The sequence below is a fragment of the Myripristis murdjan genome, chromosome 6, assembly GCF_902150065.1.
Source record: "Myripristis murdjan chromosome 6, fMyrMur1.1, whole genome shotgun sequence".
Taxonomy (NCBI): domain Eukaryota; kingdom Metazoa; phylum Chordata; class Actinopteri; order Holocentriformes; family Holocentridae; genus Myripristis; species Myripristis murdjan.
Window position 1 is genome coordinate 33,407,929 of NC_043985.1, and position 16,012 is coordinate 33,423,940.

At 47.6% G+C, this 16,012-nt stretch overlaps 1 protein-coding gene across 1 annotated transcript in view; it reads left to right on the top strand.

Annotated features, from left to right (window-relative positions):
- The window catches only part of cadps2 (Ca++-dependent secretion activator 2), a 243,713-nt gene that overhangs the window by 90,915 nt on the left and 136,786 nt on the right, over positions 1-16,012 (top strand). The window contains 1 exon segment of the mRNA XM_030054425.1: positions 1,080-1,412. Within this exon segment, the coding sequence (XP_029910285.1) occupies positions 1,080-1,412 (333 nt within the window).

The following is a 16,012-nucleotide window of genomic DNA, read 5'->3' on the forward strand; positions in this document are numbered from 1 at the left end:
AAATGCAAATAAAGCAAGAATTAAATCACTCTTTTTTTTCAAATAAAGTAAACATAAACTGACTTTAATGTGCAGAGGGTTTGAAAACAAATCCATCCGTTTCCATCAGTTTGATCGTGAGGATGTTTTTTTTCCCTTCCCTGTGCATGAGGGCCTGTCCTCGTTTATGAATTAATTTTCTTCACCCACAGGAACAGCAGGGCTTCCAGATATACCCACTCATGAAAAAAAAGCTCGCACACTGACAAAAAAAAAGAGACCCAACAGAGGGAAAAAAATATTTATATGAGAACGAGGCCATCAATTAGCTGATCAATTAGCTGATCAAATGACAGGCTGCGTGTCAGTCGTCAAGAAAACAGCCAATTAAAGTCATTAAACAGCTATTTTACTAGCAACCTCCATGTTCACCGAGAGCCACAATCAACCATTACATCCTGCACCTTCACAATAAAAGCCCCCACCTCCTCACAGTATGATAACAGGATGTTAACTGGCCAACTGTATAGACTGTCACTCGTATGAAACATCAGCACCTTGAATATCAGTCACTTAACTCTGTTGGCGGACTCCTGCTCCTCGCCCCAACGCCGACTTTTACTGCTCGTTTTAGCTTTTATCAGACTACCCTGTGTGTTTTCTGTTTTCTATTTATCAGCAGCTTTTGTGTGGTCTGATTTTAGGATGTTGATGGCATCTAGTGACGACAGCAGAGTCAGAAGATCAGAGTTTGGACAGCTTGTTTCTCTCTACATGTCTCAAGCCTTTGAATCTTGAATTTTGAAATCAACTTGAGAGCGAGCAGTAATTTACATCAGGAAGCAGTGATCCACGTCCACTCAGCTTTTCAAGCAGCAGAATCAGAAATACTTTATTTTTAATACTTTATTGATCCCCAAGGGGAGGTTGGGCAAAGTACCTCCAAATTACAAAAGCATGATAAAGTACCAAGTTTCCCCATAAATACATGGGAAAACATCATCATCAATATGTAACATGATAGATGAGATAAGACAGATGTCCCCTGAGCATCTGAGGCTCTCCTGTGATTGGCTGACGGCCTCCTCTGTCCCGCGCAGGGCTTCCTGAAGAGCGAGCGAGTGTCCCGCATGGTGCAGAGCGGCGGCTGCTCGGCCAGCGACTTCCGCGACGTCTTCAAGAAGAACATCGAGCGGCGCGTCCGCAGCCTGCCGGAGATCGACGGCCTGAGCAAGGAGACGGTGCTGAGCTCCTGGATCGCCAAGTACGACGCCATCTACAGGGGGGACGAGGACATGCGGCGCCAGCCCCCGCGGGCGCACCTGAGCGCCGTGTCGGAGCTGATCCTCAGCAAGGAGCAGCTGTACGAGATGTTCCAGCAGATCCTCGGCATCCGCAAGTTCGAGCACCAGCTGCTGTACAACGCCTGCCAGGTGAGGGGCGGTACACACAGGTACACACAGGTACACAGGTACACACAGGTGCACACAGGTACACACAGGTACACACAGGTACACACAGGTACAGGTACACATAGGTACACACAGGTACAGGTACACACAGGTACACACAGGTACACACAGGTACACACAGGTACAGGTACACATAGGTACACACAGGTACAGGTACACACAGGTACACACAGGAACACACAGGTACACACAGGTATACACACAGGAGCAAACAGACACAGATACACACAGGTACACACAGGTATACACACAGGAGCAAACAGACACAGATACACACAGGTACACACAGGTATACACACAGGAGCAAACAGACACAGATACACACAGGTACACACAGGTATACACACAGGAGCAAACAGACACAGATACACACAGGTACACACAGGTATACACACAGGAGCAAACAGACACAGATACACACAGGTACACACAAGTACACAGGTACACACAGACACAGGTACCCACAGGTACACACAGGTACACACGGGTACACACAGCACACAGGTACACAGGTACACACAGACACAGGTACACACAGACACAGGTGTACACAGGTACACACAGGTACACACAGACACAGGTGTACACAGGTACACACAGACACAGGTATACACAGGTACCCACAGACACAGGTATACACAGGTACACACAGACACAGGTATACACAGGTACACACAGGTACACACAGACACAGGTATACACAGGTGTACACAGGTACACACAGACACAGGTGTACACAGGTACACACAGACACAGGTACACACAGACAGGTACACACAGACACAGGTACACACAGACAGGTACACACAGGTACACACAGACACAGGTTACACACAAGGACACAGGTACACACAGACACAGGTACACACAGACACAGGTACACACAGGTACACACAGACACAAGTACACACAGACACAGGTACACACAGGTACACACAGTTACACACAGACACAGGTATACACAGGTGCACACAGGTACACACAGACACAGGTACACACAGGTACACACAGACACAGGTATACACAGGTACACACAGGTACACACAGACACAGGTGCACACAGGTACACACAGTTACACACAGACACAGGTATACACAGGTACACACAGGTACACACAGACACAGGTACACACAGGTACACACAGGTACACACAGGTACACACAGACACAGGTACACACAGGTACACACAGACACAGGTACACACAGGTACACACAGGTACACACAGGTACACACAGACACAGGTACACACAGGTACACACAGACACAGGTACACACAGATACACACAGACACAGGTACACACAGGTACACACAGACACAGGTACACAGTGTTTGATTTTTGTTTGCAACATAATGATCTGTGTTGGAAAACAGCAGCGAAATTCAGAGGATCCAGGTGACACGCATGTTTTTCATGTGGTGTTTTTACATGCAAAGACAAGAACAGACCAAACTGGCACCGGGCTCAGTGAACAACACTAATATTTGTTGTTGTTGTTTGTGTGAGTCAGCGACCTGAAGACTCACCTGGTGTGTGTCTGGACGCTCCTTCACACTGTGACTCTCAAACCAGTCAGCAAGCTCCTCCTGTCCTGCAAGGCTTTGTTCCAGGTTGTGATCCAAGTCAGGGCTTAATGCTGATTGGCTGAAACAGATCTACCTGAGCAGAAAGGTGCATGAAACCCTGTGGCTGTTCATTGGAGCAGGTAAAGCTTGCAGGTCGGGGGGCCTTGGGGACAGGGTTTGTAGGAGTTATTATGAATCCCACCAGAGTTCTGGGCAACTTAACCCACAAGTGATGTGATTGGTCAGGAGATTGGTTGGCCTGTTTCTAGAGGTAAGCCCTGATGGAGCCCCAGCAGTCTGTCGATCCTCGCATTGACACCGGAGATGTAAAAACAAATCAGCGCAGTCTTCAGACACAGTGGAGGTTTTCCTGGATATCTTGGCTTTAACTGACGGCGTTTTTTAGAATTCTGAGAAAAGTGAAGGAGGAGAAATAAAGGCCGACAGCTCTGACAGCTCTTTCCACAGAAAACACCCTCATTAGCGTCAGGCAGAGGAGCCGCAGGGCATTTCAGCCCAGTGTGAACGTCTTCCCCTCTCCAGCTCACTGCTCAGCAATCAGATGGCCATTGAATTTACATCCGGAGACAGCAAACACACACGGGACGACTCACACGCCTGCGGGGTGTGATGATGGAGAGGACAGCATGAGGTGGAAATGAGCCCGGACAGGAAGTGGCGTCCGATGTGATTGGGCTGAACACACACACTTGATGTGACCCAGCAGTCTGCCTCTGTGCTTTCTCTCAGAGAGGCTGCAGCTGGGCACCACAAGACGAGTTTAATATTTCTCTTCTGCCTGGCGTTAGTTTGAGGGTCTGCAGTGAGGGTTTATGGGCCGGCAGTGTTTAAACAAAGAGAAGCGGCGTCCGGGTGCAGCTCGGCGTCCATCTGACAGCAGAACTCCTCCTCATGCTGCTGTTACTTCTGTCCAAACCATGAAGCACAGGTCCAGCCTCCTCTGCACTTTGGACAAAATCAGCACCGATGAGTCGACGTGAGGACTGGAGAGACTCTCTCTGGAAACATAAACACTGTGAGAGTTTATTTCACGCTTTCCTGCATCACGTTGGTTCCCTGTGGTACCGTTAACAAGTGTTTGGGATGTGGGGATGTGCCCACCGTCCCGGCTGCAGCCGCTCGGTGTCGGCATGATCATCCCCATCGATGAGGAGAAACCATAGAAACTCCGGCCTCCGGGCGTCTCAGGTTGCCATGGCAACAGCTGTAAACGCTCAGCTGATGTCATGTCATCGGCAGAAGAGTTTGTTTTTACGACAGGAGAGCTGACGCACAGCTGACAGGAACATTTTCTGCTTTTGCAAGAAAATGAATCAAAGAATTGTGAGAATCAGCTCCTGATTCAGATCCTGATTCAAATTTAAAAACAAAAACAACAACAAAAAGACTTGTCGGTTTTGGGAGGAGTTCAGTCTCACCTGGTAGGCTGTTGGTGGCTTTATCAGAATAACTTTTTTAACAACATCGCAGCTAATTAGGATTGATTTAGCTCACATCTTATTAGCCAAATTTAACGTTTTCCTGAGAGGCTGTGAATTATCATCCGACAAGCAGCATCATTTTGAAATAACTTTATGAGCAGCAGATGATTTTAATTCCTTGTTGCTGCGACGCTGTGCAGGTTTCAATAAAGTTACTCACACAAGCTCTTTCCCTCAGCCCCGTCCCCACAGGTGTGTAACCTCCAGCAGCAGCCCTGCAGTCTGCCTTTCCCAACATCAGTGACAGAGCGTCTGGTTCTAAAGAGCTCACTGAGTTCCAGGTGCTGCTGGAATAGTGATGGAACAGGAAGCCACCGCTGCAACAAGTCAGATAGTCCACCATCAGCTTTAACATCTTATAGCTTTTATTGTAATTTTAGTGTGGACTGTTTTTTTTTTTTTTTTTTATTGTTTTTAATGTTTTTTATTTTTTGTCTTGTGTCTTTTAATCTCTGAATGTGAAGCTCTTTGTGCTGTGTGTTTGCATTAAAGGTGCTGTGTCAATAAAGTTGAGTTGAAGTGAGTAAAGTCAGAAGCGACGCTGCTCTTCAGTAGGTTAAGTCTAAGGTTAAGGTTAAGGTTAAGAGGTTCACGCTCTTGTGTGCACTCTGCTGAAGTGTCCTTGAGCAAGACAATGAATCCCCGTCACTCTTTGCAGCTGAACCCTCACAGAGTTCACCTGGAGGGTGAAGTACCTGTTGTTGCTGTTATTATCATTATCATCATCTCTGCCATGGAGCCTGGAGCTCCGTCTTTATCGGCTGAGACGGTTCGAGTCCCGTCGTGCTGCTCAGAGTCGGTTGCCTGGCCAACGCAGGGCCGAGACCTCAATCATCTCCGGTCTGGTGGCTTCAGCCAGTGCCGGCTATTTTTAAAGGTGAGGCTTAAAGGTCACAGGCTGAAGGAGGATGGATAATGACCGCTCTTCCTTCAGCAGCTGGAGCGGAGCTGGAATTGCTGCTAATTCTTCTGCAGAGTGGAGGAAACGAGACGAAGGACAAACCTGGGACTTCTTCTCCAAAGCTTTCTGTTTATGACCTTTCAGTGCACAGTACTTTTTTTTTTTTTTTTTTTACCTGTTACTTGGAGCAAACATGGAATATTCACCCCGTCAGGACAGTTACAGTAACACTGATGAGTACTGAATCACATGTAGAAGAAACATGTAGTTTACTCTGATTGTGTTCTCCTGATACCTGCTGCTGTTCAGTCTGCAGCAGATCAAATACAATTCCTGCTCATGAATGCATTAATGCAGTTTACCTTCCGTGGCCGCCCAGCAACTTGGAAATTGCAAGTTGTTTCTTTTGAGCTCACCGAAAACAGCCTTCTCATCACGGTGGCTCATGTGTAGCTTAAAAATATACATACAAATCTTCCAAATGCGTTTGATCATTAAACGGCGGCACCTTGTCGACCTGGATCCTGGAACCGGAGTCTCAGAGACAAAATAGAGAATCTGCAAAACACTTTGGAGGAGAAAACTGTCGCCGTAATCCGGAGCTCAGACTCCCCCGCTAATTATTTTTCCTTCGGTGTAACCGTTGCTCCGAGGATCGCTCCGTACATAAATAGCTTCCATTTACAAATTACTTCACGGCCCATTGAGACATCATCCTCGCCCGTATAACAACCAGAATCCGCCTGTTGCCAGGACAGATTCTATTATTGGCTTCCTTCATTAGAGGCCGCAACAGAAGAAGAGGAAGAAGAGATGAGACAACGGAGGAATGGCACCTAATTCTGATTTAGTGTCTCATGTGTGTTCCATTTTGTGTGTGTGTGTGTGTGTGTGTGTGTGTGAGGCAGAGAGAGAGATGGTGTGTGTGTGCATGCGTGGACAACACGAAGGAACACCGGTGATGTTTATGTGCCTATATGCGTCCTGTAGAGGCGTGCGTGGAGTCACGACGGCGTGCAGGTTATTCCTGGAGCCTCGGTGGTGATCAGCCCCGCACGGAGCCGATCAATTAGGCCTCTGCTAGCTAATTGATCGGACGGCCCTGCAGTAATGTGTGGAAACGAGGCTGCAGAGCTCCCGGCTGGATCACGACTCCGAGGGAAAGTCTGTGATTTCAGCTGCTTTTGATTTTATATACTTTTATTTTATTGTTAATTTACCGTTATGGGACAATAAAATACATGCTTCTCACTGGCTGCAACCCAAATCTACCTCCGGGTACAAATAAAGTTACCTTAACCTTAACCTTCTCAGCTCCACTCAGGGTTAAATTCCTTGCTCAAGGGCACATCAGTGGTGTAGGAATTGATGAGTGTTAGGTCACGATCATGTCGGTCATACTTTAAGGTACAGACTTTACATCTATGGGAGTCATTAGCCTGGCTCCAACTTTTGTATTTCAAATCTGCATGATCCACTGTGTAAATAAGGTTTATTTTGACGGAGCCAGGCTAACGACTCCCATAGATGTAAAGTCTTTATGCTAAGCTAACAGGAAATGCTACTAATAAGATCTGAACCACTGGACGTCCAGAGGAGAGAATGGTGTCCAGCATCTGGTCTGAGTCTGGCGAAGTCGGGAAAAGGGGATTTTGCCCCAGATGTCAGAGTTTTCCTTTGAATCTGTGTTTCCACACATCAGCAGGCTGGAGCGACATTTACAAACAGGTGACAAATGAAATGAAAACCCAACATGAGGCGTCTGAGTGACGTGTTGTTCCACCACGAGCAGCCGGAGCAGCTTCTGTGCTCGCCGGCACAGATTCTACACGTTTAAATGAACCAGCTCGTCCTGTTAGTGCAGGGCTCCAAGGCATCCTGGACAACCTGGGAATTTATAGAGTCGTTTTCCAGTCATGCAAAAAAAAAAAAAAAAAAAAATGGACAATTTGAAAATCAGAGCTTTTGGCTGAAATAATATATCTGACTGTTTTTCCAAGCTCACACTTTTTAGCCGCTGATGCCCCGTCTCGTGGCTCATTCAGTTTCTGTGAGCAGCAACAACATGAACATCAAAGTCAAAGTCCTAGAAACAGATTTCCTTATAAGAGGGGACCCACCCGGCCGAGTCGGGGTTAGGGTTCGGGTGCTGGTTCGGGGTGCTGGTTGGGGGTGCTGGTTCAGGTGCTGGTTCGGGGTGCTGGTTCGGGGTGCTGGTTCGGGTGCTGGTTCGGGGTGCTGGTTCAGGTGCTGGTTGGGGGTGCTGGTTGGGGGTGCTGGTTCGGGGTGCTGGTATGGGTGCTGGTTTGGGGTGCTGGTTCGGGGTGCTGGTTCGGGGTGCTGGTTCGGGTGCTGGTTCGAGGTGCTGGTTCGAGGTGCTGGTTCGGGGTGCTGGTTCGAGGTGCTGGTTCGAGGTGCTGGTTCGGGGTGCTGGTTCGAGGTGCTGGTTCGGGGTGCTGGTTGGGTCTGCGGGCGCAGCCCTCGCAGGCTGACGGTGTTACTGGGAGAAAATGCTGACGTGTTCTTCCACGTCCTCTGCAGAGGTGTTGGACTTTGACACACGGTGGTGGAGCCGTCACTTCCTCCCGTACTGTCTATGGAACACACTCGTGCCTGGTGGAAGGACGCCACGACTGTTAAGATGACAGACGTCCTTTTATTCTGTTTTATTCCCTTTAATCCCTCAGTGGATGTACGTGGCTCCTGCAGCAGGGTTTGTGCCCACATGATGTGATCGGTTTGGATGAGCACAGCCCCTGAATCAATCAATCAATCATTCAAACACATCATCGCAGTTTGACCAGGTAACATGTTGCCAGGTTTGATTGACAGTTCACGTTCTAAAAAATCACTCAGAGCCCTGTTCCCTGAAACCCTCCTGGAGGTTCTGTCTTTCAAAATAAATCTCCTCATTTGGCGATGATGGTGGTGGAGAGTCCGCAGTCTGCCGTAGGTGTTCGACTGGGCTGAGACGTGAGTTTGAAGGCCATAGCATCATCATCATCATCATCATCATCAGACTATTCAGAAGCGATTTGTCTCCGCCCTCTCACTCGTCTCCATTAACAAACATGGACGCCCTCCGCCTGCCGGTCGGCCTGAAGCCCTGACAGTGCGGGGCGAGCGGCGTGCGGGGACATCATGTTATTAATGAATTACCCTCCCAACCTCTGCGCTTTATCAAGTGTCCTTGCACAGAATAATGACCACTTTCTGAAACACAGAGCGCAGCAGAGGTAATTGTGCAAGGTCAAGATTTTAACACTCCCTGACGGAGGAACGCTGCGGACTGAAACTGCATGAAAAAGATTCCTTAAAGATTCCATTACGGCTGACCTTTTGCACAAGGACAAGGACGGGGCGAAGAAAATTGCACAAATTTCACGCCAAAAATACATTATGTCTGAAATTACCAAGAGTTTTCCGTGTATTTGCCTGGGATTTGTGTTATCAGAGGAGTCCTGACCTCACTGAAATCCAGCGGTAGTTTTATTTGAGAGATTGCAGACACGGGGGATTTGCAGAGGATTACAAGCAGCAACGATCTGTGATTTTTATAACAAATCGGTGGACGTTGCCAGGTAACTTGAGGTGTGTGTGTGTGTGTGTGTGTGTGTGAGATCGGGGCTTAAGCCTGGTGTCAGGGCTGCAGGTTGACGTCCGGCGGCCAAGCCAGGCTCCTCCGTCGGCTGAGTGACATCGAGAGCTGCTGCGCGGAGACACGAGGGAATAAAGAGGCGGAGGGATAAAAATACAAACCGACTCCAGAGAGTTTGGAGTGACACGCAGAGTCGCATCGCGCGTGATGGAGAAGACGGAGAAGAGATAAAAATAGAAGAAGAGCAACGGTGGAAATGAAAGTGAGGAGGGATGAGGCGGCCCAGGTGGCCGGAGCAGCTGCCGCCGAGGCTGACAGCACGCTGGGTGTGTGTGTGTGTGTGTGTGTGTGTGTGTGTGTGTGCGCGCGCACATGACATGTACACATTTGATTACAGATGTATGTGTGAGGAGATATTTCTAATCTCCTGTGTGATAGCGGCTGGTGTTTTCTCCCAAAAACGCTCCAATAAATTCAGGGTTTGAGGGTCACGCTCGGCTCTGCAATGCAGTGAGGATGTGTGTGTGTGTGTGTGTGTGTGTGTGTGTTCAGTAGTTTTCATTTTTATTGGCAAAATTGTGTTCATCACAGTCGTGGTATTTTCTGTTGAAGAGTTTCTGGCAGCCCAGCAGTGAATGAGGCTCCAAACCTCAAAGGTCGCAGGTTCAATTCCCACAGTTACCAATGGGAAAAGAAATTATTTGGGAGCCCCTTGTTTTTTTTTTTTTTTTTTTTACCATAAATCAGATGAGCCACCTGAGGAATTTGATCTGATTTCAAAATTCATGTTGGTTATTTTTATTTGTCATTTTTTGGGAGACATTTTTCTTTCTGTGATTTTGAGGTATTGTTTCCTGTAATACAACTGTAATTTTCTTTTGCTGGTCATTTTCTGGTCATTCTTTTTTGCAGATTTTCCAGTCATTTTTACTAGTTTCCTCCCTAAAACTGTCCGGTCATTTTATTATAATTTTTTTTTTTTTTTTTTTTTTTTTTTTTTTTTTTTTTTTTAATAAATTAAGTAAATTAGATGAGGTTACAAAGGGTTAAAGGCGTATGCTGACTCACTGTGGATGTAATGTGCTGATTAGATTTTCAGCTGAATGGCTCTGATGTGAAGCAGCGAGTGTGGAGATCACATTTTACCCTCTGGGCGAAAAAAAAAAAAAAAAAAAAAAATCAGAGGAATAATTTTCAAAGAAGATCTGATCTGATGCAGCGACAGACATGAATACAGATGAACTGGTAATTAGTGTCAGGTTGATCTGGACTGGGTGTCAGACCCCCACCACCCCCCCACCCCCACCAGCAGCCCCCGTCCCCTCCCCCCTCCCTCTCCCCATCCAGTTCTCAAATCCTGGCTCATGGGCCCGGTGTCGGCCTCTGTCGTCTCTCGTTAGGGCCGGGAGCCAGAGGGGAGGCGGGTGGGAGTGTGTGTGTGTGTGTATGTGTTTGTGTGTTTGGAGGGGGTGGGTGCAGGTGGGTTGACAAGAAGGGCTAATACATGAGCGGTGGCGGCGGGTGGCGGCGTTCCCTCAGGAAGCTCCGGGCAGCAGCGAGAAGCGAGTCTCCGTCTGTCTCCGTCCTCTGCAGAGACGCTTCCGCCTCTTCAGCTGCTCTCTGATTTTTATTTTTATTTAATTATTTTTTTGTCCCTCTGTTGTTTCTCCTCGTGGGTCTTGGCGCTCTGCACTGACTCTCTCTGTTTTGGCTCCGTCGTGCCTTCGGCCCCTGCCTCCCTGTGGAACACATGACAGGAATGTGATTTTGCATCTCAGTCCGTCAGCGGCACATTTCCTCAGTCGCTGCCTGGCCTCTGATCGGCCTCTGATCGGCGTCTGATCGGCGTCTGATCGGCGTCTGATCGGCGTCTGATCGGCCTCTGATCGGCCTCTGATCGGCATCTGATGATCGGCGTCTGATCGGCCTCTGATCGGCCTCTGATCGGCCTCTGATCGGCGTCTGATCGCCGTCTGACCGGCCTCTGATCGGCCTCTGATCGGCCTCTGATCGCCGTCTGATCGCCGTCTGATCGGCCTCTGATCGCCGTCTGATCGCCGTCTGATCTGGTTTCTGGCAGGTCACTAAACGCACCAGAGACGCAGACGGCTCTGGACGCTGTCGTGTTCATGTCGCTGTCCAGCCCTCGCTCACAGCCGTCAGCTGTTTATCCACAATCCTCAGCTCTGAGGCTTCAGATGGAGCAATATCCACAGTTTCATAGGAAGAAGTTGTCTTACATCGTGACTCTGCTTTGGTCTGGGGCTGTTGTCGAATAATCCTCCAACACACACACACACACACACACACACACACACACACACACACAGTAAACACAGCTCTGTTGGCCTGTGGAAGCAGCTCAGACAGACTCTGAATGATCTCAACTTGCACTTCTTCACATCTGCCTTGTGGAGATCAATGATCCAACACTATCTAAACTTTAGCTGGCTCCTCAGGTACCACTCTGCTGAGAGAGAGAGAGAGAGAGAGAGAGAGAGAGAGAGAGAGATGATGCATACACACATTTTTGCAGCTGAAATTGTTCAGGAATTTGTTGGTGTTGGGGAAAGTTACTGTTAATTACAACGTTACTGTGTTCAATGCGTGTAAAATTGTGACGTTTCTTATGTTTTATGCAGCTAAAACAGCCTGGGAGTCTAACTGACCAGAATGAAACATCAAAACTTACACAATGTGCTCAGGACATTGAAAACATATCATATTTATTTCATATTTACCGACTTATCCCCATAAAATTAGGAAAGCCATTAAATAAGAAGCAAAAGGGGGAAAAAAAAACTATCTTAATCATGTATTTAGAGATGTTTAACACTGAATGTGGTCAAACTGACCCGAAGATAAAAAGGAAGGTTCACCTCATGGATTTAAAGAAAAAAGAAATGAAAGAAACAATCTCAGAATTAATGACTGAAAAACTAATGGGTCAGGTTGGCCGTTGCTGCCAAAAAGTAATCAGATTACTGTAACTTGTTACCTAAAACATGGTCAGTGTGTTTCTCCACTGATCTCCTGTTTCTGTTCCAGTTGAACAGGAGCGAGTAGGCTTGGGCCGATGTCATTGATATTATGGAATATTGCGTTATTTGCAGTCATTTGCAATATTTTTCCCAATATCAAATGTTGATCAGCTGTTAACAGCATCTTCGGACTTGAACGCGTAACCGTCGTGGTGGCAGCTTGATGTCGATACAGACATGGAGGACTTGGTTTCAAAGAGGAACGCTGGCTCACCGCTGTGGCCGTGTTTTGGCTTTAACGTTGGACAAAACAGCGATTTACATGAAGTCACCTGTCGCCTCGGCAGCAGGCAGGTGAGGACTGAGCGTGGCGACACCTCAGCGTCCATCACCCAGCGCAGTCCCTCAGGGAGGGAGCCACCAGCTGCACACAATTATCTGTGCACTCAAATGATCCAAATCTAAAAGAAGTGTGAGGTGGGATGGACGCACCACTGCCCGACCCGCTGCCTCGTCCAAGGTGTGATGCCGCTTCACACGGAGGAAAAAAGTTGATCGAGGGAGCTGACAGAAACGCCCAGCCCCAACATGAGGAGTGAGAGAGGGAGGCAAGAGGCTGGAGTCCTCACCCACAGCAGATCAACTCCACACAGCCTCTTTATTCCACCTGAGTCGCCTTAACACTTCCCATTTTTCTATTTCAGTTTTCAACTCACAACGTTTGTACTTACAAGTGTCGCATGCCTCCGCTAACCCACGGTTATCACGTCAGTCCAAACATGTTGGAGAACACACTCGGCGTTTGATTCTGTGATCACAGCAACGTGACGCCGGCAAAGCCTCCCAGACCTCAGCTTTTTGTTAAACGTTTTTTTTTTTTTTTTTTCCTTTTTCTTTTTTAATCATCTGCCTGCAGCTGCTTGACGGGTGAAATCAGCCGCTCTGACATGTCGACTGCAGAGACTTTGATTAACGGCTTCATATGAAGCCCGGTTGTCATAGAAATCCTCACAAAGGCTGGAAGAAAGAGCAGAACAGAAGTCATGGAAACAAAGCCGCCATGCGCTCTGATGGCTGTCTGTGTGTATGCTGGGAATATTAGAGCATATAAGCAAATTATACATGTGTTTGTGAGGGAGTCAGTGCTCTCTCTCTCTCTCTCTCTCTCTCTCGCTCTCATTCACACACACACACACACACACACATTCACTTTTTAAAAGCTGAAAGAAATTAATCGATGTAAGTCATAAATGAATGTGACGTCTGCAGAGATTTTCTTTTGTGGTTGTGTGAAGCATCGCCAAAACCACCATTTCAGCATTGGGGGGGCAGACATTTTGGGGATGCCTGAACACTGAATTGCTAATATATTCCTACAATATTTTTTTTGGGGGGGGGGTGGGGCATTTTTGGAGTGCCTGAACATTGGGGGGGACTTGTACCTCTCAGTGTATATGGGCGTTTGGGCCTTGGTGTGAAGAATGAACACACTGGAAAATGTCTTGAGGAATACTGTCACACAGCTCCATGTGCTAAAGCCTGCAGTCTACATACGACATGAGTCGGTGAGGAGAACACAGACACTCAGAGGAAACCCAGACAGCGTCCAGGAGGGAGTCTGAGCGGCGGCTAGCCAGCTAATACTGGACTGGCTAAAACAAATAGTACTGAGCCTGGATTCGAACTCGCGTCGTGGTGTGATGCCCGGTCACAACCCCACCGGCTGGTTTTGCACATGGGCTTGAGCTCACATAATACGACACCACGGTGTAGTTCTTGACATGACCACTAGAGGGCGTTTTAATTTTAAAGCTCATAATAACCTGTGGCACACTCTCCTTTGGCCGTATTAAACACACAGCGTCTGCTGTTGAAATATTTTTTTACCATTTAGTGATGACCTCATTCATTTTCTATTTCAGATGCTGATTGTTGTGTTAAGTGGCATTTTGTGTGGCGCTGATGTTGTACCTGTTGTACACCTGGCAGGCGGGGGCGCACATAACAATAGGGGGCCTCATAACAAAATCTTCTGAGGGCCCCAGTTTGGCCAGGGGCCGCTCCGGCTCCGTCTGTCTGGATCCATATTTAATGTTGAGCATGACAGAGCCTGCAGCTGCACTCGGTGTTTAATTGAGAGTCGGCTTTTAATTGAAGTTTTATGGTAATTTAAAATTATTTTACAGTTACGCTGCACAGAGTGCTCAGATCTAGAGCTGGGTGTGTCCTGACGGGCGAGACACTCATGATCAGAGAAACTGAGGAAGACGTCAGACGAAGTGGGCATCCAGCCTCCAGCCTCCAGCCTCCAGCCTCTGAGCTGCAGCCTCCAGCCTCCAGCCTCTAGCCTCCAGCCTCCAGCCTCCAGCCTCCAGCCTCCATCCTCTGAGCTGCAGCCTCCAGCCTCTGAGCTGCAGCCTCCAGCCTCCAGCCTCCAGCCTCCAGCCTCCATCCTCCATCCTCCAGCCTCCAGCCTCCAGCCTCCAGCCTCCAGCCTCTGAGCTGCAGCCTCCGGCCTCCAGCCTCCGGCCTCCAGCCTCTGAGCTGCAGCCCGGCTCTCCGTGGCCTTGGCTCGGAAACCTCCAGGCCCCTGGAGGCAGAGGCGGCTCGCAGTCACAACACGACCACAACACTAAACGCCTGCAAGACAGCAGCAGTGTGTTCTGTACACACACACACACACACACACACACACATCGCTCAGTGCCCTCACACTCAATTATTTATCTGACTTGCTTGTTCCATGTGAGCCAAACAGCCGGCCCACATCATCTGGAGCCGCCGGTCTCTTCCTCCTCGACGGGCAGCAGCTCCTCACTGCTGCTTTTCAACAAGATGCACTTTCTTATGTGCACTTGACCTTTTAAAACACGACTTTTCTTGAACTTTTCCTCTTGAAATTTACCTGAATTTTTCCGCCCCTTTGCAGCCCTGCTGGGTGGGTTGTGGACTCAACCGTCTGTTTGTATTTGTTTTGTTTGTTTTTCCCTGTTTTTTAATCGCTGCTGTTGGACAGCACTACTGATACCTTTTCAAATTTATGCTGTACTTATACTGCCCTAACACGATGCGAACAGAAAGGGATTCCATTAGTTAAATTAGTTAATTATTAATGAGTTAATCAGATGATGTAATCCAGAACAGACATGACCGTCGGGTAAAGTAATGCTGGGTAATGCCACATGTGGTCAGACAACAGATAGATAGATAGATAGATAGATAGATAGATAGATATACTTTATTGATCCCAACCAGGGAAATTCTGGTGTTCCAGCAGCAACAGTAGAAACATATAATAAAGTTCAATAAAATAGAATAAAAGCTAAATATATACAATAAAGACTATAAAGGCTAAAACTAAAAATATACAATAAGGGCTAACCTAAGAAAAAGAGATGTGAGATGTGAAATATACATATGGTAATGAATATGAAATATACAGATGGAATTGAAGTATATACATGATTGTATAGATAAGGAGAGTTAGCATGAAACCCCGAAACCAAGAACCAAGTGGCAGAACCCGACGCCCGCTACTGAAAAAACAGCACAATCTTTTTTTTTTTCTTAACTTGTGGCTCTCGTCAGGTCGGCGTCTTGCTGTCTAAATGAGGTCGTCGCCCTCGTTAGCTCTGCGGTTTCAACGAGCTGCCGCCGCTGAAGCACCGCGGCTTCACTGACCGAGGTCCAACCGCTTAATGAGCAAAATCAAAATACCTTTCATTTCAAAACTGACAAACAAAACCATTTTTATTTGCCCCCCATTACACTAATCGATAATTAATTCAGATTTTCTCCGTCTCCCTCTCTGTGTTTTAGGTAATTAGGACTTGATGATCAACACACTCCATTAGTAAGGAGTGGGTAATGACTAAACACCGTCTATCAGTGTGTCTCAGGGACTCACACACACACACACACACACACAACATTGTTTATGCTAAATGATGCTGACTGAACCTGCACACGTGTCAGCAGTCACCGCTAAGGCGAAGAAAAGTCAAGTCATCTGG